A 24,465-nucleotide genomic window follows, 5' to 3' on the forward strand; every position below is an offset into this window, starting at 1 on the left:
CAAAAGGGGTTTCTTGGCTGGATTCAGGGCAGCGCTAAGCCACTCCTCTCTGTCCCTAGCAGGGGCCGACTAAATCTACAGCTGTTAAAAGACGGACGGAACTTAGGTCGAGTTTCAATATTAAATATCATTTTTGCTAACGTCTGCCCCCTGAAGGTAGAAATGACAACAGAAGAAAAATCTTTTATTTAAAAACTGACTTTTTCCATTTTTGTCACAGAAAGCTAATTTACTTATAAAGTACTTGGACGATTTTGTATACTCCATAAATTGTTCCAACATATCAAGTACAATAAGTACTCGCTTGAGTTTTACTAAGGTAATATACAAATAGTTAGCATTTTTCTAAAAGTAGTTTTGGAAGTAAAGGTACTTTAAGTGACACTATTGGTTTCTCATATACATTAAATGTTTAAAAATATTAGCTTCACACCTTAGGCAGACTCTATATTTCGTTTTCTATGTTTCTTGTCTTACCTCTAACAAGCATGTATATTGATCAAATATACATGTGTTCTGACCTGGTGTCGTAATGAAATAGAATCTGACTACAAGAAAAGCTAGATAAGGAAATATTTCCTGTAGAGTTTTTTATAGAACAAGTCGTTTATTCGCAACATGAATAATTTTTATTATCACCGGTTATATTATTGTTTCTTTATTTTAGTTAAAAGCGGTTGACGGCCCTACACCAGACCCAAACCTTGTCTACATAGTTGAAGACCAAACTATTTCGTCTGTGAGTCAAACTGGTCTAATATCAGCATCCAGTCTTGGTCATACACGAATCACCGCCAAATCTCTTGGTCCACAAGGTTACGTCTATAGTGAAGATACTATCGATCTATATGTCATACCGTTTAACGGAGTGGAAATCCGAACGCCGTCTTATAGGATCATTGAAGGTGGGGAACTCCCATTGACAGCATGGGGGCATGATGGGAAGTATACCCCCTTTGCGTTTGGGTCGGTTCATAACCATTTGTCTTTCAAGTGGTCTGTAGGTGGTACTGGCTATGCCGTTGTGAAGAATTGCTTTTATGAGGTAAATTTCTTGGTTGGTTTTCTGTTTTCATTTTCAGAATCATTTAATCAAAACAGCTGTCTGGACCTATTAGTAAAATACGTTAGATGGTGTTGTTTTTTTTGTATATTAATTACTAGAATCGTAATTTGCGGTAGGGCTGACCCAACTAAATCTGGGATGAGGCATCAACGGCCCTTTACCCCCCACATCCTAGGTGGCTAAGCTTGCCAAGTCACACCACTGACCCCACCCCCCCACTAGGACTCAAGACTGGCTACACTTAGACTTGAATCGTCTTCCCAAAGGACATGGGATAGTAAGCTCAGTGTAGCATCCACTCGGCTAGGGCGGCTCATTGCCCACTAGAATTAAATGCACGCTAGAAAATTTAATTTTAACTTGTCCGAGACACTTCAGAAAAACTACTACTACTAGTAACAGCTCGCCAAAGCTCCAAACTGCCTGACGTCAACACAGCTCCGCACGCTCTTCCTCCATCCCAATCTGTTCAAAGCCTCCCTCTTTACACCCTCCTACGAAGTTCCCATTTCCCTTAAATCATTCCTTATTACATCCTCCCACCCCATTCAAGGATGACCTGCTTTTCGTTTGGTCGAAGCGAATCATCGACTGAAACCTGAATTTTATCCAACTGTCTAAGTTCCCCTCCTCTCCTCAAGCTTTCTAAAACGGCCAGTCTGTTGTTTGCTTGGGAATTGTCCACAATGTTTATGTTGAAAGACGAGCTGAAAAAAAAAACTTTGACAGCAGAAAGAAATTGGGTAGAAATTGTGCATGAACTTACAATAGATTACAATAAATGTGCCGAGGCATAAACAATAATAATGCTGTAATTTATTTTTAACACACTATAAAGAACAAGGCAAACATGGAGTAAAGAATTGCAAAAATAAAGAGACCCAAATAAAACAATGAAAAATCCACTAGGAAAAAAACATGGGATAAGACCATGAAAAGGCTGAAATAGCAGCCTCGGCCAACTCTTTATGTAACAGGGCCACTTTTGCCGTTATATCTGGAGCATTAAAATTCTGCAGAATTGTTCTGTTCTTATACCATGGTGGCAGATAAAGTAAAAATCTCAAATAACAAAAATACGCTGAGCGGAGAGCTCGGATATCTTTTTAAAGATAAAGATAAGACGGAGTGGTCGCAGTAGGTCGAGTACAGTATCAATAGTGCTTTATGGCTATATATTTACTCTTGTTAGCAACAATTTTTGAATATCCGATCTGGAGCTTAAATTCAGTGCCAGAAACTGTACACGAACGAAAGGACCGTAAATTACTTGTGATCGAGATTCCCAACCTTTCAGCAAATTCAACAAAAGGTATGGAAAAATTTTGACAACTAAGTGGTGATCTATAAGAAGCCTTAACAATAAAAGAGAGGAACTCAATCTTGTCAGCATTCAGAGAAAGTCCAATAGTGGGAAAATTAGAGTCAACAACATTAACAGAATTAGAAAGCCCCTTCCATGTAGATCTTCTCAGTAAATGTACATTTTCTAAATAATTTCTTCGACCGCACTGCTTTGCAATTGCTTCGGGGGACTTGTCCATAAAACAAAACAAAAGAATAACTAAATTATAAGGATTTTTGATATTTATTTGATTTGTAATTAACAGTTAGTTACTAATTTTTCGTCTCCTTCTACTATTCTTAGGATAAATTGATCAGAACATATATATTGCAATAAATAGAACTGCTCAGTTTTGAGTATAATCTTGCTTTTAAAAATTCTTTGGAGATTTCTAGTCTGGAATTGTCCATTATTTAAAGTTATGTTATGTTTTCCAGTCTTTAGTTATAATATGAACCTATAAAACTTTTCCCCGTTACTAACCTTAATTTTACGAACGTAAAGCTCTAAGCACTTCATAGTTTATGTGTAACTTTATTTTAAGGGTTTACCGCCCTTTCTTCCATTCTTTTTGATTAGAAATTTTCATGCCAAAATGGGTGCACCTCACCTCGACGGGCTCGAGACAGATACATTCAGAACTGTTTGTTATTATGAGATTCTGTATGCAAAAGGTATCCAAAAATTAGATAAAACAGACACATAGAAACAATTATATTAAAAACAGTATAGAGCGAAAATAAAATAAACGAGGATAGCGGGAAGAAAATAAAATGCAAAGGCATTGTAAATTATTTCCATTGTTTTTATACCTTCAGTAAGGCGGAGATAAGATGGGTAAAGGCTGAGAACCTTACTAGGCGGATCATTATGATGCGGTAGTGCCTTTTGGGGAGAACAACTTTGGTCTGAGAGTTGAGTACAGTATTTTTGTGGTAGTATAAGGTATTATGAAAAACTACTATCTTTTAGGGAACAAAATTTTTGTTTGAGAGTTGATTTTTTTTTTTTTTTTTTTTTTTTTTTTTTTTTTTTTTTGCGAAGCGAAGCGAAGACATAGCTCGACTCTTCTTTACTGAGGGTTTCTAATTTGTTTCTTTTTTCGTTTGGGGGGAGGGGTATGGGACTACACGCTCTTTAAAACTATTTGCAGGGTTTTTTGGGATGTATTACATTTTATCCGACTCCTCACTTGAAAGGCCAGTGGGCCAAGCGAGAGAAGCATATCTAAGTTGAGAACGAATGTGTCTACCATTAGACATATTTCAGATTATGCAATCTAGACAGCATCCTAAAAATGCATATCGGCTATGGAGATTCAAGGCGGTATGTTACAAGACCTATCAAACTGTTCGTGGTAACGAACTGTAAGTAAGGAGTGACCCGGCTCAATGGTAACCGAAAGTCTAAAAAACAGAATTTTGATACCAATAGATACATCAAAAGTATTAAATTTTCATTGTGATTCCAAATATGTAAGTTTCATCAAGTTTAATCTTACCCATAAATAGTTACGTGCCTGAGAAAATATGGTTTATTTTTGAAAAAAGGGGAGAAGACCCCCTAAAAATTATAGAATCTTAATGAAAATCACACCATCATATTCAGCGTATCAGAGAACCCTACTGTAGAGGTATCAAGCTCCTATCTACAAAAATGTGGAATTTTTCATTTTTTGCCAGGAAAAAGATCACGGATGCGTGTTTATTTGTTTTTTTTTTGTTTTTTTTTTTTTTTTCCCAGGGGTGATCGTATTGATCCAGTGGTCCTAGAATATCGTGAGAGGGCTCGTTCGAACGGAAATTAAAAGTTCTAGTGCCCTTTTTAAATAACAAAAAAAATTGGAGGGCAGCTAGACCCCCTCCCATGCTCTTTTTTTCCCGAAGTCAACCAATTAAAATTTTGAGATAGCCACTCTGCAGCAAAGTCGACAATCTAATAAAAATATCTTTGAAGAAGACTCAGTCTCCCACTGTTCCTGGGGGAAACGCTGCAAGTTATAAACTTTGCCCATTGTTTACATATAGTGTAGGTTATTGGCAAGTATACAGGCGTTTTCAGGAGGATTTTTTTTCTAGTGGGGGGTCGGGGTTAGAGTAGGGGTTACGTGGGAGGATCTTTCCAAGGAGGATATCTCCTTGGGGGAAGGGACATTTCTATGAACGGGGCGCCAGATTTCCCAGCATTATTTGAAAAACGATCAGAAATTAAATAAAAAAAAACAAGTTTTTTTAAATTGAAAGTAAGAAGTAACATTAAAACTTAAAACGAAAAGAAATTATTACGTATATGAGGGGGGTCACCCTCTAGTCAATACCTCGCTCTTTACGCTACAGTTTTTTTAGTACTTTCAAAAGAACCATCTATTCTAATTAACCGGCCTCTGTGATTCAGGGATTTGTTATTCGGACAAAATTTGAACTTTAGCGTAAAGAGCGAGGTATTGACTAGGGAGCAAACTCTCTAATATACGTAATAAAAACATACGAATATAGAAATTCGTTACGTAAGTTAATTCGTTACGTCAGAACAAAATTTCGAGAAAGCCAATTAGCCAAAAAAAGGAAAATTAGTATGCGAATTTCGTTTTAATTATTCATGTACGGTGAGCCAAAATCAAAGCTGTATTAATTCAAAAACGTTCAGAAATTAACTAAAAAAAAAACAAGTTTTTTTAATTGAAAGTAAGGAGCGACATTAAAACTTAAAACGAACAGAAATTATTCCGTATATGAAAGGGACTTTCCCCTCCTTAATACCCCGCTCTTTACGCTAAAGTTTTTATTGTTTTAAAAAATAAACTTGTGAGACAGAGTTAAACTTTAGAGTAAAGAGCGCGGCGTTGAGGAGGGGAAAGCCCCTTTCATATACGGAATAATTTCTGTTCGGTTTAAGTTTTAATGTCGCTCCTTACTTTCAGTTAAAAAAAACTTTTTTTTTAATTTAGTTAATTACAATACATAAGACATGTGCAAGACGGTCACTGAAAAGTGGAACTACCAATAACTCATTGAAGCACCAAACCGCCTTATGCTAACACCGCGGCATACCCTCCTCTTCAACTCCCCGAACGTGTTTGAAGTGTCACTCTTTCCTCCCTCTCATGAAGTTCCATCTTCATTCAACTCCTTGCTTCTGGCCCCTTCTAACTCCATTAGGGGGACGACCCGCTTTAGGCTTTTAAGTTAAGTTCATTTATTAGTAAAAGATAACTAAACAAAATATATGCATGAAAAACAACTTCTTTCAGCAAAATCTTCTCGCCTATTCATGAACTTGCAAAAATAAGTTGTCCTAGGGGCTTGCCAGGAAAAAAGAAAAATTTTGAGACTGATTGTCAGCATGAACTGACTATGCAAGCGAAACTATTAATGTAAATAAGTACATGTCTATTTCTTCAGTGAGCTGCTACTGAAGTCACCGTACTAAAATAAAAAATATCTAAAATTCCATTATACTCTTTCACACAGCTCAAACAACCATTGAAAAAAATGGCTCAAGTAATAAACTAATACTCATAATTGAAATATAGTTTTGCCTTACCTTTATTTGCCCCTAGATGAATAGCCATAAGATACGATTTTTTAAAATCTATCATTAAAAAAACAGTGCATCAAAAATTCCGTATCAGGTTCTGTTTTGCTTTACTAAGACAAATTACGACTTATAGGGTTTTCTCTTTATAACCGCGCTATAACCATCAGGTAGGATCCTATCATGGTTTCTAAATGGATGGTGGCATTTACCGGTTCACTTATTTCAATGTTTTTGTACATTGTCTTATATTTATTTAGGTAGTATATCTATACTTATTAACCACTTGTTCTTTGTACAAATAAGGTTTTTTACGCATCAAAAATACAGTAATAGTAATTCTGATGCTAAAACTCCATATTATCAGTAACTTTCGAATCATATCTGCGTGAATTGAAAAGAGAATATAAAGTATTTCAGAAAAAAGATAATTTTGTTGTATCGATCTATGTTATATATAGTTGTATTCCAGGCTGGTATGAGTGAACACCCTTCTGAGAGGGATTTTAGTGTGGTTGTCGCAGCTGAAAAGGCAGGCGTACTTCGTCTACGTGTAAAAGTCAGTTTAGGCGGCACCTCTACAGTTTACGAAAATGAAATCCAAATAGAGGTAAGTTGCTTGTACATTGTGTTTGAATCAGTGCCTTTAATTGAAATAGAGGCTCTTTGAACCCTAATTTTGTGTTTGGGATACGAGGGACGTAAACTCACCCCTTTCACCCCGATTCCCACCAAAATTTCAAAAAATTATTTTTCCTGTTGGTTTGAAACTTAAAATAACGACGAAGACCACACTGTCTTTCCATAACAAACAACAAAAACAAGAAGAACAGTAGGGAATTCTTTTCGTAAGACAGTGGAATTGTAATTTGAATGAATATTTCGGCCCTATGTCCAAGTGCCGTCCTCAGCAAAACAAAAATATATAAAAGAAAAAAGACTCAGAGCAACATGCGACCAATAAAACTAAAATGCAAACTAATTTCAAAACAGACCTGGACTGGTAAAATCCAATGTGTTAGTATGTCAAGAATGGTGTTTGGATTACATCTGTGTAGGTTTCTAAGAGTTCAGCCCACACAGAGGTGTTTTTAGGGAGGGCAGAAAGGGCACTTGCCCCAGGCACAGAAATTTTAGGGGCGTAAAATTTCAAACCAACGGTTATAATCATTTTGTAATTTTTGAAATTTTATTTTTATTAAAATAAAGCAGAGGGTGCAGCTAATAAATGAAAATAACTAAAAAAAAATAATTAATTAATTAATTAAAGATAAATAAAAATATAATTAAATAATAAATTGAAAAATTAATAAAAATAAACTATTGATTAATTGATAAATTAAAAGTAATTTTAATAAACGAAAATCTTGTTAAAATTTGGTCCTCAAATTTTGTGGGAGACAGAAGTGGGAAGGGGGGGGGGGTGCTAACCAAGATTTTGCCCTGGGCGCAAGAGAGGCCAGAACCGCCACTGAGCCCACAATACTAATCAAATCCAATGGCAATGAGTTTCAATTACAAAATGGATTTCCGAGCAATCATTATTACTGAAATTTAGGAAGGATGATTAGATTTCGAGTAGTAATTAAGAGGAAGTATTAATAAAGTCTATAATAAACACAACACAGTATGCGGCCTGCATTTTCCACAGTTGTTTCCATTTTTCACAACAGTTTCTATGTAAGAATTAATGAGTAGGTGTATTAATTTGTATCGATCCTTGATACAGAATGTGGTAGAAGTCGATAGCCATTGTGGAAAATGCAGGCCACACTTTGTGTTCTATTGTGACACAAGATGGACTTTGATTAATAATATTGTCTCTGTTTTATGTGTCTGTGTTGCAGTATTACCCTTAAACATGTAATCAGCTAACTCAGATATACATTAATACTCACAATTTTTGGAAATTGGAAGCCATCTATTGATTTACTATTAGATATTGATTTGTCTATTGGATATAGACCCCGGCGCCGTGCCGATGAGGGAAGACCGACGGTGGCGGGGCCAAAAACAGCGCGCCGCGCCGCCGGTAAGATGTCGGCGGCGCGATCAATATTGACCGCAAACATTAATGTTTTCATCAGCCTTTCTCAAATCACAGCTTAAATTTACAACAGATTCGAGCCTATTCATGAGTTCAAAACTTCACAAGTCGCTGGCTGGAAACTGATCTTTTTTGTTATTCATCAAGAGAAGTAGAAATCTGGTAGAAACAAATTGGCTGTGGCGTTTCAGAACCCTTGCATAATAGTTGAAGTATATATTAGCTATGTATTCTTAACATAAATAATTATCAAAATTAGTAGTCTTTTTTTCATCGAGCATTTCTGTATACAAAACTTCAAATATCGTATCACAAAATTCGTCAGTTATCTGGGTAAATACTTTGAATATAAATTTGAAGTTATAAGAATAAATCTTTAATAATACCATTCGCCAGTATCTGTTTTATCACCTTTAAAAACAGTTGAAACGGGCAACTTTGATACTGATTGTTTTTTTTTTTGCTCTTTTAGAGTATTAAAAAGCCTTCCTTGCATTAAAAACGGGTTTTTAATAACAGTTAAAAAAAATACATCAAGTATAACTCACGAAAATCTTGTTAATTTTTAAATTATCATAGGGGTTGGACAAAGATGTTGTACGGAGTATTTTTGCTTGGCTTCTTCCGTCTTTAATTTACATGTTTTGATTCATATTTCAAAACATTATCCAACTGTCGAAATATACCATATATAAAACATTAAACTATTTACAATACACAAAAGAACATACAATTGCAAGCAGAATATATATAAAACACAAAAACACATCAACCTGTCCTACCAATTTTTTCCATAATCATTTATAATTATTTTGAATAGGATAACTTAAAATTTGACCTTAAAAATTAACAAGCATCAGTTCCCAATGACGAAATGTGGATGACCCACCTCAGTACTGAAAGGAAAATGGAAGCTAATTTCCAATCAATGTGCCAGTCTCACCCAATTAGCTTGGTCGAACTTAAATGAATTTATATAATGGACAATATCAGAAAATTGAACAGCTTTTCGAAGAGCATGCATAGCAATTCAACGTATTCTTGTATGATTCGAATATGTTTCTCAATTATTATTAAACTAAAATGAAACCATTATGACGTTAAAACCTTTTAACTAACACAGTGAACGTTTAGAAATTTCTCTTGGGAGAATTCTCATTGAATTTCCTTTCTTTTAAGATCGTGACAACGCGTGACGGGTAAGCTGGTATACTAATGAAAGTCCAAATATTAGTATGTGTAAAAAAAAATGTATTTTTCAAAATGGTGTGGAGGGACAAAAAATCTAGGGGTCAACTGGTCGAAAAAAATTCCTTCAGTCAAACTTTGGAAGTCTATTCTAACTGCCGGATGTGGCTATAATTGTCATGAATAAAAATCAACTTATCCACTCGGTGTGGACTGCGGCTACTTCTCTTCTGCACCAATACCAGGTCCGCCACCGAAAATAATCGTTCTGCTGTCACGCTAGTCGCAGGAATGGACAACATCTTCTTGGCAAGTGCGGCAACGTATGGAATTCTATTACAATTTTGTTTCCACAACTGAAGAACGTTGCCCTCACTGTCGCCTTCTATTTCTTTCCACGTTTTTAAAAGGGAAAAATAATGTTTCACTTCATTCCTGATATTATCCACCTCGTCTCGAACCCTTTCTCCTTTTTTCGACAGCCTCTTTGCCCTCTCCTTCAACCTTCTTTTCTTTGGCAACGCTTCTTCAGCCTAGAAAAATGTCAAAAAAATCATCACTTGAAAAATAAAAATTAGGAGCCTAAGCATCATCAGCAAGAGCGTGTCCGAATTCAACTGTTCTTCAGAAACTGCGGAATGAGCTCTGCAGTTTTCACGACATTGAGTTCGGACTAGTATTCTTGCGACATTTTATGTACAATTAATGCCGCGAGAAATCGCACGAGACATGTGGCGAGGATGCCGCATTTTATGCGCAATTTTCAGGAAAAAGGAAAGGATCGGTTTTCAATCGATCCCATGTGAAAACATGTAAATACCTGTGAAGTCGATATGTCCGTCTGTGGACACGCTAACTCAAGAACGGCAAAAGATATTTTCATGAAACTTGGTATATAGATTCCTTGGGTAAGTCGTTTTATGGCCGGAAGGGGGCCGGAATTTTGGAAGGTGGCAATCAAGCAATTTACACTGGCTGAGGGTTGTTTATATTATTTTCAAGTTTGCTGAGCCCGAATATAACGTTCATTTTGATACCGGATACACCGATGACCCAGAATTTGGCCACAATAATGTGAGAAGGAACAATGATTTTTTTTTATGAAACTCGATATGTAGATTCTTTGGTTCAAGGTTTAATCATGAATAGGAATGTAAAATCCAATTTTATTTTCATCGGCTTACGTTCCCAGCAATGAAGGGCAATAATAAAAAAAAAAAAAAAAAAAAAAAAAAATTCCCTTAAAAGAAAATTCTTCAGAACCGCATGGGATCCCTTCGATTGTTGTGCCTTGTTTCGAAAGCAATCAAAAGAAAAGCGGTTGGTAAATCTAGAAAGAACTTCAGCGGGAAAAAATTACTTCAATATTGGCAAAACTAACCTTTGAATCAGTTGTAGTCGTCTCAGCAGCTTCCATGTCCATATCAGCATGTGGTTGCTCTTCTGTCGGAGTTATACAGAAACTGGAGGTCTCCAGTTCACAGTTTTCATTGCTGTTTGCTTGCTGTTGCATGAAAACTAAAGAATCTTCTTTATTGACATGAAGCTGGATAAGCTTGACCAAAAATTCTCTTGGGTTCCCATCTGTGTAACCTTCTTTTTCCAGGTACTGAGTAATAGCTGTCAACTGAAATTTTTCACAGTCAAGTAATGCAGCACCGATCATGTAATCGTCAATAGGAAACCTGAAGTTTAGCTTCTCTTTGAGATTTTGCTTAAGGATCTTGATCGCTGCTGAATCTGACACTTTGCCCACAAGATGTTCTTCAATTTCTGCTCTACAAAGCAGAGCTACTCCAAGTGTAGGGTACAGTTCCCCTTCCATAACCTTTACGGCCTCTCTGAAAACGCTTAGAAATGTGGCAAGTTCACCTAGCAACTCCCATTCCGAGTCATCTAGGACCAACTGTCTTTTATCCATTCTTTTCAGAACTCTGCATATTCCAACTTTATTGGCAATAACACTATCCAGGAGAGCTTTAGTCGCACTCCAGCGGGTGGGCATATCCTTTCGTAGTGACGGGGCCATTGTTGCTACAAGCCGCATATCGTCTGTGCTTTTTAAAATTGGTAGCTCGGAATCCACCCTGAGATACTCATCGACTTCAGTGGCCACATCTATCATTTCATTCAGAGAGTTTTGTTCTTCTAATCTTTCTTTCTCGAGTTTATACTCCCTTGCCAGTTCTGGTCCTCTATATCTCAGTGCGCTTGTAATCTGACGGCATCTTGAGATCAAATAATCAATCTCCAGTACAATTGGAAAGCCGTCAACCATCAGAAGGTTGTGTAAACCATGGCCTAAACAGTCCCTAGAAGAAACCCTTTCAAGTTGGCAAGCTTTCTTCACATTTGCTCCTTTGTCTCGGACCACCTCAATGGTCTTGCTGGAGAGATTGAATGCCTTTATTACCTGCCTGTATTCTTCCCTGATGTTTTCAGCTATATGCCTCTCAGTTCCAAAACTTCTAGTTGAAAGAGTGTAGACTTTCATCTCAAACTCAGGTCTCAAAAACAGTAGTCTATGTCCTTGATATGATAACTTTCGGCACTGATCTGTCCAAATGTCAAACGCTAGATTACCATGCCTCCCCATGTTGTTTTTTATATCCTCAAGGACAACACAATGCAATGAAGTGTACACGTCATCGATACCACCCTTGGCAACATTTCGAGAATCAGGAAGGTCCCCAAAACCTGGTCCTTCGACGAACGAAAATGGCAGACAGTCTCTGGCACACAAAAGGGCTACGTCTCTGACAAAGCAATGTTTATTCTTGTGGCTAAGAGAGATATTTCCTCTTCCAGCTGCTGAAGTGGAGAAAAAGCTAGCAACCGACTGCTCTGACTGGACCCTTTGTAAGAATAGAGACTTGACCTCATCATTCCCAGCATGATATGTAGTCAAATGTATCCTCAGGTTTGTAGTGCTAGACGACGAGTTTTTCTTCATTGAAGAAAACACACTGCGGAGTTTTTTTTCTGTCCAGTGTTGCAAAACAGAGCTTGCAGCACTTATTTTCTGTGTCAAGTGCTAATGATCCTTTTGATAGGGTACCAAAAAACTTCCACACTGTATTTGACTGCTTCAGCTTCAATCGTTGTTTGGTGTCCACAGCTAGCTCTTCGCACAGAGTATCACCATAGGTCTTCAAGAACGACATGATTCGAGTAGTTAGGCGCTGCAAAAAGATAATAAACAGACACAGCCAATTTCTCTCTAAGGAGCTATGTAGAGTAAGCACAGAGAAGAGGAATACCTTAACTGCTGACCATATTGCTGAATAAAGGCATGATCACTCTATACTTTAATTTACATACTTTGCTCCCAGAGTAAGAAATTTTAGGGTAGTTTGCTGCTAGAATAGAATACAGATGTTTTATAAATGAGACAAAATAGAATAAACATAAATACACAAGAATTGTTGGCTTTGGCTAACTTTCTCTACTCATTGACAGTACGCTTTCATAAGATACTTCACCTAGTATCTACTGGTAGCACCAAACTGCCATATTCTTGTAAAAGTCTCTCACCTCCCTTCACACTCCCTTTTGTATTTTTTTAAAGCTGCCATGTAATGTTCTATAAGATCCGTCTCTGCTTTAAAAAAAAAAAAAAAATTTTTAACATTTTGGCATCCCTGCTTTCAATAAAAAAAATTCAAGATATTATCATTTAAATATAATAATTCCCTAGCCCCCCCCCCTCTGGATACCACCTTGATAGGATACCGTCTCTGCCTTAAATTAAAAAAAAAAACTTTGGCATCCCTGCTTTCAATAAAAAAAAAATCAAGGTACTATCACTTAAATATAATAACTCCCTATGCCCCCCCTCTGGATACCATCTTGATAAGATACCATCTCTGCTTTCAATTATAAAAAAATAATTAACTTTTTGGTACCCCTGCTTTCAATAAAAAAAAAATTCAAGATATTATCATTTAAATATAATAATTCCCTAACCCCCTCCCCTCCCCTCTGAATACCACCTTGATAGGGTACCTTCTCTGCTTTAAACTAAAAAAATAATTAACTTTTTGGCATCCCTACTTTAAAAAATAAATAAATTTGACATACCATCATTTAAATATAATATCTCCCTATCATCCCCCCCCCTCTGGATACTATCTTAATTGAATACCGTCTCCACTTTAATTTAAAAAAAAAATAACTTTTTGGCATCCCTGCTTTCAATAAAAAATTCGAGATATTATCATTTAAATGTAATATTTTCCTACCCCCCCCTCCTGGACACCACCTTGATAGGATACCGTCTCAGCTTTATATTAAAAAAAATGATTTACTTAATAATCAACTAAGTGACTGATTATATGGTTCAAACAAACACGCCAAATAACATTACACAGCTTAGTGTTCCTTGAAAAAAATTTGAGGGCGCGAGTAAAGGGGCATAAAGACAATCACAAAAATGTCAAAATTATTCAAACTTACTTCAAATTATTGGAAAAATGATTCATAGATTCTCCGTGGTATTCAAAAAGATCCAAAGAATCTAATTAATACGGATCCAAACTAGACCAGTAGCCTATGAGAAATCACAAAATACCTAAGACAATAAACAAATCCCAATGGGGGCCCTGAGTTTATCAAAATATGCCAATGGTTTCCCAGGGAATTTGATATTATTTTCTTCCATCTCCGATTTAAATGAAAAAAATAAATATCTTTTTGGCATCCCTGATTTCAATAAAAAAATGAGGTGTTATCGTTTAAAAATGATAGCCCCCTATCCCCCCCCCCTATATACAATAATTTTTTTATGAATCGTATTTTTGGGATACTTCCGTTTAAATATTTAATTCCCCAACCTTGTACATAGCTTAGTCTATAGCTAAATTTTGTCTCAATAGAATTTTTTTTTTGGGGTGGGGGGGGGGTAAAATATTTTCAGACAGAAGATTTTATTTTCTTTAATCTATCAGGCGTTCAACAATTGAGTATTAAACATTAAGAAAATCTTATCTAAAAACAGCAAAAGAAAAAAAAATTCAGCAAACTTACAATTCAGCTGTACAAACGGTCTTTCTGCTATCAATCTCAAAATCCAACTGTATTGAATGTAGAATGTAGTGAATGCGTTCTAAAATTTTATTCAACTTGAAAATAAAATTCTTGACTACGAATGATGTAAGGAATTGCAAGTGGGAAATTGGATTCGAAATGATTTAAACACATTTCATAAAGACGATACTTTTTTTGTCAACATAAAAACCAGACAATGCATCTGTCTGGTTCTTATGCAAAGTAACAAAAGAGACGAAAATTAACGAACCAGAGAGTAGTGAAGAATTAGGGTATGCAGAGTTGTATTTGGCAGGGAAAGTCACTGGTGACAAATCGTTAGGAGTGGCACCATGATTGGGTGAGTTTTGGAGATTCGGGAAACATAATTTTTTTTCGGGGGGACGTATAGATTTTTGGGGCTATGCCCGAAAATCCGGGGATAGTGCAAGCCCTGCTTGATCAATAATCAGGAAAATCGAATACTAAACTACACGAGAAGGAAAAGCTCTGACTTTGCGGTTGACACAATAAAGAATTGCCGCAAAATTAATTTAAAGTCGACCGAACGCCGCCGCCTTTGCCGGTGGCGGCGCGCCGGCAGCGTTGCGACACTGGGGTGGCGTTTGACCGGGCTGCTCGTCGGCGGCGTTCGGTCGATCCGCCGGCGTGGCGCCGGGGTCTAATTGGATATTTTTATTCCTGTGAAAATCCTTGAATACAAACCGAGGTGAAAATATGAAGTCATTTAACAAATAAGGAGCATACTCTGTTGTAATCTGTTCGTCATGTCATATCATACGGTTCATATCTACCCTATCCCTCTGCAGAAAGTGGAGGGTTAGATTCTACATTATCGTCATCATGACTCCCACAGAACGTCTGGAAATAGCCAGCACCAAGGTTCAATCCTGCCGGTCGCAAGAAAAAAAATTTTATGCTACAAATTCGTGTGTTCTGATCATTTAGAGCCGTCCTAGCAGAATGGTTAGCATGCTAGATTTGAAATCCTTTGTCCGTACGGACAGGGGTTCTAATTTTGGTGTCACTGGTTATTTGGTTTGGAACGGAGATCAGTGGCGTAACTCCTTAAGCTCAGCAAGAGTCGAGCTCGCTCTAAATGGGTACCTGGAGAAATCTGGGGGCGGTAGACAGGAAAGGTGTGCGAAAGCACAGGATGGCTGGCTCCAAACCCCCCCCCCCCCCCATTACACTTCCTGACAGAAGGGCCATGAAACGGAGATCAGCACCGGCCGTAGAGACTGTAAAGTCTGATGCCGTATTCTTTTTTCTTCTTCTTTTTTTATCCAACAATATTGGTATAGTAGTTCTGAAAACCGCTCAAAACCGCCAGAATATACGAAAGTGGGCTATTCTGACATGGAGAAATCTGGGGACTGGAGAAACCTGGGGAAGGTAAGCATGAAGGGTGTGCGAAAGCACAGGATGGCTGGCCCCTATCTCCCCTTTGCACTTCCTGGCTAAAGGGACTTCAGACGGAGATCAGCACCGCCGGTGCCGATTTGGACTTCAAGGGTCTAGTGCCATATCCTCTATCTTTTTACCTTATTCTGAGATGTAAATCAAAAAACTTTGGACAATATCAAAATAGAAGATGAAGGGGTGAATGGATTTTTTTAAGTTCTGTACAAGAATACCTCACCTTATTTTGGTTTTATAAACATTTTTATGAAAAAATTGGAAAATATGCAAAATATTTGGTATTTGGGCACTTTTAAAAATACCTCTTCCAAAGTTACATAAAGGAAGCCAAAGTTGCATACAGGATGCATAAATCTTTTTTAGTGATGATTAAATGAAATTGCTATTTCTAAAGTTTCAAACTGACTTCCATTTTGATTGCCGTTTAAGCAGCCACTCGATTCTTTTTTTGTATGGTTAACTTGACTGAAAGACCATAAAGAGGCTGCTCTAAGGAACTTAATACGAGGTCAAAACAATTATTTTTTCTTATATGTTTTATTTACCATTTGTGTACCCGTGACCTGTTTCCAAAAGCAATGTGCAGGACTTTAAATGAGAAGAATGAAAGAAAAATCAGAATTGTCTTAGAATATGCCTCTCTTGACATGTCTTGGCATTTCAACTCTGAGGTTCTGATCTGGATTCTCAGATAAACTTCAACTTTATTCAAATTCTTGGTTTGTTTTCGTAGGATGTTTCAAGCTCTTCAAGTAGGAAAGGAGTAAGGTTTTAAAAATATTTTCTTGAACCTTAGTTGGGACTGCTGATCCAATTCCGAAATTTTCATCCACCTAGTGCAACGATTTCATATGAATACAGTCACCTGGAGAAGGGGGGGGTGCGTACTACAAAAAACCTCTCCTTAATATATGATGTATATACATTCTTTAAAGTTCAATCCACTACATATAACAACTTTCCGACCCAATAAAAAGCCTCTTAACTAGACATTTACCCTGTTTTGAATTTCAGGTTATTCCCCGACTTGCTCTTTCTCTGAAGCAAGCCAATGAATTCATCCCAAGTAGAACAATACTTATGAGTATGAATTCTAAAATCAATTTACTTGCTAACCGAAAAATTGATGTTCCTGTTGAATTCAAAGCACTTGGCAATATCACTGTTGACAACACTGGCCTGGTGAGAGCAGGAAGCAGCATTGGATATGGCACTATAGTGATTACCTCCTTCGAAGGATCTGACATTATTCAAAAGACTACAGTATTTATTGAGGTAATTTTTTATCCTTTTTGTTTTTTTCTTTTTATTTCCTATTTTTATTTCTTTGAATAAAATCTGAACTTTGTCTACTGACTTTGAGGAACAGGCTGCTGCTTATCAGATTTTATAGGCTGATTTTTCAATTTAAAATTTTTTTCTCACCTACAATTTTTGCGTCAAAAAATTAAAGCGGTTATTAGGTTGATTTTGGGTGTTTTATTCTTAAAAACGGTTCAGGGAGGTTGTTTTTTTCAATATTCTTATGCCAAATTCAAAAATATTATCATATTGTCTCTAGCACTTAACCCTTTTGTGAAACTATTTTTGAGTTGTCTTAGCGGATTTTTTGTGTTAAAAAAAAAGGAAATCATCACGCAAAATCTTTTGGTGCGGCGGAAACTCAATTTCTGTTCAATTTAGAACAAAAAAGAAGTTCAGTGCTGCTAAATGGTTAAACTTATTCAAATATCGTTAACCTTATTTTTCAAATTCCAAAGACCCTACAATTTAAAAAAAAAAAAAAAAAAAAAAAAACACCAGTCTGAATAAACTGCAGGCAGTGGAAAATTTTGACCTTACTTTATGAATTGGTTGATGAAGTTAAATATACCGTAGCTAGGCAGTTTTTAAGATTATTGGTGACCACTATTGTTTTTCACTTATTTTGTTAGGAAATACACTCTTACAGCAATTTGCGGGTTCATTTAAAATCGCCAAAAACCTTAGAAGGAAGAAACACAAAAAAAATAAAATTTTCGTCTAGTAAATGTATATTTAAGCAAGTAGACATCCTTTGCAAACTTGGTTTGGGGTTTGGGATTGGGTTACTCCATTTCTTTTTAGTTTATATGTGAGCAGATATCCCATTTATTCTTCTTGGACAAGAGATATTCCGTGATTCGTTGAATTAGTGTAAAGCTTAGGGCGTAAAGGGGGGTGTTTTTTTTTATTAAATAAGCTGTAAGACCACTCTGGCTACATAACCTAAAGAAAAACAAATGTGAAGCAAACTCGAGGAAAGAATTTCAGCCTCTGAAAAACATTTTGAGAAATTGGCTAATACGTTGATACGTTCAGTTTACCCTTGCTTGAAACCTTCAAGTGAAGGTACAACAAATCTAAACAAGCTGAAAATAAAATAAAAGGTGCTTGTCGGCTATTGGAAACACAATCAAGAATTACGCTTAGGTTAAATCTCAGAGAACCGGTTTGTTAGCTACAAAAACAAGTGATGGTGATATAGTGCATTGTACTTTGACAGTATGCATTAGACTTGAATAATTTTGACTATGTATTTGCACATTATGGGTGGGGTTAGGTTAGGTTATTAGTAGTAACGTTACGTCGGGTTAGGTTAGATTAGGCTGGGTTAGGTGTCCATAATTTTGTTTCTAAAGTATTATTTTATCATTATGTTTTGTTATGATTCATTAGGATTAACCTAACTTTACTTCTTGGGTATGTTTCCAATAACCGACATGTACCAATTAAAGTAAAGGATGTCGCAAGGACTAGCAGCATATCATAATTGTTGATGGAACCGTGAAGACTGCAATAAAGAAAGAAAAAACGGTCGTGTATATTATGATATTATTATAAATAATTACATTATTTTTATTATTAACGAAAAATAAAATAAAAGCAGTATTGTTTACACAATCGGGCGTTAAAATAAATAAATAATAAAAATATTGCCGATCTTTTTAAAGAAAAATATGTAGGATAAATTACTTATCTTTAATGACTAGTTTTTAATTCTCTTACCAATTTATTATTAAATTTAGGCCAGAACATAATTTGCACTTTACTGAAAAAAATATAAATGTTTTTACTTTTACAACTCTAATCAATAAAATAATATTAACATATTTATTACTAAATTTTAGTACATGTATGTTAAACGAACAGGACACATTTGTTTTAATTTTTTTCATTGACGTGCAAATTTTGTTCTGTCCTTGGGAAGGCACAGGGGAGTTGAGCCCTAGTCCTGTTAATTTCTGCTCATTTTGATTCCGACTCCGTCATTTATTGTAATTTCTGTTCGTTTTGGGCTTCATTTCTGCTCATTTTTGGTTTAATGGAGTTCTTTACTTTTCTTTGAAAACTTATTTTGTGGAAAAAGTTTTTTTTTAATTAATTTCTGTTCGTTTTATATTGACATATTCTTTTCAGGCGAAAAGAAAATAATACTACAAATATTTTCTTTTCTTTAAGACTTCATATTTGGGCATGCTATTTCTATGCTGAAAAACCATTTTCATCAATTTATAGCAAAATGAATCATTTTACAAATTTGGACACAAATAGTACCGTTTAATTTAGTTTCATACCTTTTCTAGTTGGTCTGAAACAAGAGACTTGACACAACTCGCAAAAAACATCTTTTTGCCCTCTTTTATAGATTGGATACACTTATGCTAATTTGATTTGATTACATTTCTAGACCAAAAGTAGCACCGAAAGTTTGATCCTAATACCATCAGTCGTTCTTGGGATATTGCCGAGATGCCTTTTTGGAAATTAGCATTAACGCAGTGCATTTTTTTGTAATTTTACGGCAAAATTTTGTTTTTAAACATATTGGGCAAATGGGTGGGGGGGCGTGGTAAGGGGTTTAGTTACCCTCCAATTACTTTCGACTATTAAAAAGGGTATCAGTCCTTTCTATTTTCAATAGAATGAGCCCTTTTCGAAGTTCCTACGACAACTCCTTCGATACGAAGTGCCCTGGTCTAAAGGAAAAAATAATAAATAATTCATTGTGCCAACATCGTTCTTATATGCCCCCAGGGCATAACTTAAAACTCTTGCCCTGAGGGTTGTCGGGGAGTGATCTCCTCAAAAACATAATTTCTATCTGGAAATCAACTACGCTGAACAAAATGGCTATCTCAAAGTTTTGATTGGATGTGTTTGGGGAAATGGTGGGCGTGGAAGGAAATGGTGGGCAGGGAAGGGGTGTTTGCTGCCCCCCTATCACTTTCGACTATTAAAAAGGGCACTAGCCATTCCAATCGAATGAGCCCTTTTCGAAGTTTCTACAACAACTCCTTCGATAGGAAGTGCCCTGGTATGGCAAAAAAAAAAATACATTCTGCCAACATCGTTCTTTACTTAGGCAGCGCGATTGCGCTGCCTATGATTGTGATTCATTAAAGGTGTTTTCATTTTATCTTTTTAAGTGCTATGTTGTATTTTCTTAGTCTGTGTGTGTATTTTTTCCTTTTCCCTTTTTTCTCCTCTATCAGCATTTATGTTTGTAAAGAGGGTACAAATAAATTATTATTATTACTGTCGGTACTATTCAACATCCTTTACTAGTGGGCATGAATTGCTATTTTCAGATTTTACCAGTTGCTTACATGATGTTGAAGCCAAAACCTTTAGGCATGGAAATAGAGTCACCTTACGTTCCAACTGGATATGTATTGGCCTTTGAACCATACTATTATGACTCTCTTGGAAGAAAATTTGATTCCAATGCTGGGAAAGCAGCACTTCGGCTAAGTCGGTAAGTCAATAACTGATTTATCAATTCTGAATCTTAAAAACGGCACCAGGACTTCTGATAACCAATCAAATGAGTCCCCTCCGCAGTTTATACGATCACACTTTCTGTATACTTACCTTATATGCCCACAGGGCATAACATAACCCTTGTCCTGAGGACTGTGGGAGGGGGGCGAGTTCATCCTCAAAGACATAATTTCCGGACCTTTCAGTTACATTGAACAAAATGGCTATCTCAATATTTTGATTGGATGTGTTTGGGGAAATGGTTGGCGTTGGAGGGGGGTTAGTAGCCCTCGAGTCAGTTTATACTATTAAAAATGTCTCTTATTTATTTATTTATTTATATTAGTACCTGTTGCATTTTTTTTTGATAATTGTTTATTTAATTTCTTATTGTTTTAGGTTTCATTTATTCTTTAGTTGTAGTTTCTGGTCGTATCGAGTTTGAGTTATTGTAAGTTACTATTTCTACTGTTCTCAAGTGTAATGTCACCTTTACTTTTCTTTGAAAAACTTCTTTTTTCAAAGTTTTTTTTTTTTTAAATTAATCTTTTGAAAATTTGTTTCCCTCGTTCATGGTTGCAGTAGTACTATAATAAAGTTTATAGTAAAGAACGGAATCTAGCCCATAGTATTTTCCTCCATGAAAACTATTCTCATAGTATTTTCGTTCTTCTTCTTCTTCTTGCTTCTCTGGGGTGTGTTGTCATGTGTCAAATATTATTTAATAAGCTTGAAAAGGGCCTGGGTTATCAGACCCCTTTAGTACTCATTTGTGTTTATTTTGTAGTAATTCTGGTAAGGAACATACCACCCTGTCAATACTACAGCCCTTGCCCCTGGACTCTGGAGGGTCGGGTCCACCCTGAAGGCATTGTCATGTGCTCTTTAGACTGTTGTGAACAACATGGCTATCTCAATATTTTGATTGGGTTCGTTTAGAGAAAAAAAGGTTTCAAGGGGGGGGGGGGCTAGTTGCCCTCAATCAATTTTGACTCTTAAAAGGAAATTAGAACTTAAGATTTCTAATAAAATGATTCTTCTCTAAAGTTTACACAACCATTCCTTCCATAAAAATATTATATGTTCCTGGGGCATAATTTACCACACATGCCCCCAAACTCTGAGGGGTTGTTTCAACTCCAAAGCCCTTGTTATGTCATCTTTGGACTGTTTTAGAACAAATAGCTATCTCCAAATTTCCATCAAATGCATTTGGGGAAAATAGACCGTAAGGGGGGGTGTAGTTGCCCACCGATTATTTTCCCACCTATCATTTTGCTTCTTAAAAATGGCACTAGAGCTTCTCATTTTCAATCCAATGAACTCCCTCCGAAGTATGTACAACCACCCTTTTCATTTAAGTTTTATATGCCCTGGGGCATAACTTACAATCCTTGTTCTGAGGCGTCTGGGGGGCTGTTATCTTCAAATACATAATTTCTGGAGCTTTCAACTACGCTGAACAAAATGGCTATCTCAAAATTCTCATTGGGAAATGATGGTCGTAGGGGGAAGGGACTGGTTGCTCTCCAATCACTTTCGACTATTAAAAAGGGAACTAGGCGTTGCAGTTTCCAATCAAATGAGCCCTTTTGATGTTTTTATGACAACTCTTCTGTACGAAGTGCCCTGGTGTAAAATAAAAAAAATGGGGAAGGGGGTAGCTGCCCTCCAATCATTTTGATTCTTAAAAAGGGTATTATAAATTCTGACTACCAGTCCTATGATCCCCCGCCGAAAATTATACGATGACCCTTTCTATAAAAACCTCATGTGCCCTCAGGGCATAACTTTCAACCCTTGCCCTGACGGCTCGGAGGGTTGCCATCCTCATAGGCATAATTTCTGGACATTTCATCTACGCTGAACAAAACTGGTATCTAATGCTTGTGTGTCAAACTTATGGGAAACAACACCGATATCCGTGACAAATTCAGGAGAGCATGCCTCTACATTATCAATGTGATACTGGCATGCTACTGCTCTTGCTAGATAATTCACCACTTGACATTTCCCCTGGTTAATAAGCATACAGTTGGAACTACACCTATTAACTAATGCATTTAAGTCTCCCTGTAAAAGAGCCACATCAACAAGGAATAAGATACCGCTGTAAAGCTTTGCATCATCCTCAAACAAGCTAATTGTACTACGTCGAGAGACCCGATTCAATGTGGGACTCCACTTAAAAACTATACTCCACTACACCACAAATAAAAGACAAAGGAAATCTAGCGGATATCTAAACATAATTAAGGTGCTTTATTAGTTTTATATTTTTATTTGACGTATAATAATGAAAAATAAAAAAATTAATAAGTCCAAAGGTAATAAATTTTGCGTCTTCTTTTTAAACGGAAATATTGTAAACTTCAATGAATTTGACAAAGATTTTGGCCACCAAGGCATAGAATTTCCAAAAAATGTTCGAGGCGTTGATTCAACTTTGAACTAGAAACTTAAAGCGGATTATTTCCTCCATTATCATTCTATTTTTTTCTTCAAGTGCTTGAGTTCTATTTCTCAGAGTTTGTACGTAGTTCTTTTTTCTCTCTCTGTCATTTTTGGCGATCTCCCCGCCTCTAGTATGGCTCTTTCTGAATCTTCCGTGACGTCCTTGGGTGTGCGGATCTTTTTGTTCACTGTCGTCTGGTTTTGTTTTATGGTTATACCTTGACTCAATGCTGCTCTTTCTTTCTTCAGTTTGTAATAATTTTTGGCCGACGCTATTCATCTTTACCTTTCTTCGTTTTTCCAATGCAATTTGACTGGCTTTCCTGGCTCTTAGTTCATGTTCTGAGATTTCTTCTGGCATTTTCCACTCATCATCTGATTCAATGTCAGAAAACTCATAGCCGCATCTTCTTAAAGCTTCATCTTTAGTTTCACAAGCTTCATCTATGTCAAAGTCATATTCAAATTTCAAATTTAACAGCCTATTTGATGCTCGTGTATTATAACGTTTTGTAGAATTCTTAACAAGCTCAAACGCACTAGTCATTTCACTGTTCAATGCTTCACAAAATTAAAATTACGAGTTGCTCTTAACAATAAAGTTAGTTTATAAATGGGAAGTGATATGTAATAGCGAATGAGCTTGTTCTATGGATTCTTGAGGCACAGCTGACTTTTGGATGTTAGCCAATTACAGCGAGAGTACAAGATGACGTCATTTCACACAATTTACCTGCTTCTTTGACAAGGGAAAATTTTGTTGGTGACCGCTGAATAATGACTTTTCTTTGATTTTTTTTTTTTAATGATTGGAAAAAATTAATATTTTGTAATTATTGAGACTATTAAATAAATTGAATGCAAAGAGTACTTTCATGTAAAATCAAATTAATATCAAAGGGGATTGGCCATTTCAGAATTTAAATATTTTTTATATTAATGAAGCTTTACATACAAAGACTGATTCTACCAATCAGTCTTAAATGCAACAGCTTTGAATTCTTCTAGAGTTGATTTTCATATTAACGTCTCTCGTTTCAATGGTATTCTCTGGGATTTTAAGAAAAAAAAACTAGGAATTCTTATTCTAGAATTTTGATGCTATTAAATCAATATGCTGTCTTAGAATTATCAATCCATATAAAGTTGGTTTTGTTAGGGGGACAATCTTTGTTTCGCTCCACAAAATGGCAGAATATACCACTTTTGCATAGCACATTTGGTGGGCCAGGACAGTGGTATTATGTCATATTTAGGTAATTAAACGTAATAGATACCAAAAATGCAGTTTTTCTGAAAACTTGTATCTTTTTCCAACCTAATTACTTTTGGTCACCGAAAAGGGTACTAGACCTTTGGATTTCCCTTTGTATGAACCCTCTCCTGATCTTCTAGGACCATTGGTTCAGTACGATCTCTCCTGGGAAAAAAAACAACATAATAAAACTTGATCTTTCTTCTGAAAAAAACAACAACAAAGTTCCACATTTTCATGCACTTATTTCATGCAGTATGGTAGTCTCACATGCTGAAACTGAAGGGGTGATATTTATTTACATTACCTGACGTTTTGAAGGTGTT

At 36.2% G+C, this 24,465-nt stretch overlaps 1 protein-coding gene across 1 annotated transcript in view; it reads left to right on the forward strand.

Annotated features, from left to right (window-relative positions):
• The window catches only part of Gp210 (nucleoporin 210), a 179,545-nt gene that overhangs the window by 110,993 nt on the left and 44,087 nt on the right, over positions 1-24,465 (forward strand). The window contains exons 18-21 of the mRNA XM_089085873.1: positions 668-1,045; positions 6,418-6,555; positions 16,663-16,923; positions 20,259-20,425. Of these exons, the coding sequence (XP_088941999.1) occupies positions 668-1,045; positions 6,418-6,555; positions 16,663-16,923; positions 20,259-20,425 (944 nt within the window). The remainder of the gene's footprint in view (positions 1-667; positions 1,046-6,417; positions 6,556-16,662; positions 16,924-20,258; positions 20,426-24,465) is intronic.

This window comes from Artemia sp. Qi Xiang Cuo, chromosome 3, assembly GCF_049724085.1.
Source record: "Artemia sp. Qi Xiang Cuo chromosome 3, ASM4972408v1, whole genome shotgun sequence".
Classification (NCBI taxonomy): domain Eukaryota; kingdom Metazoa; phylum Arthropoda; class Branchiopoda; order Anostraca; family Artemiidae; genus Artemia; species Artemia sp. Qi Xiang Cuo.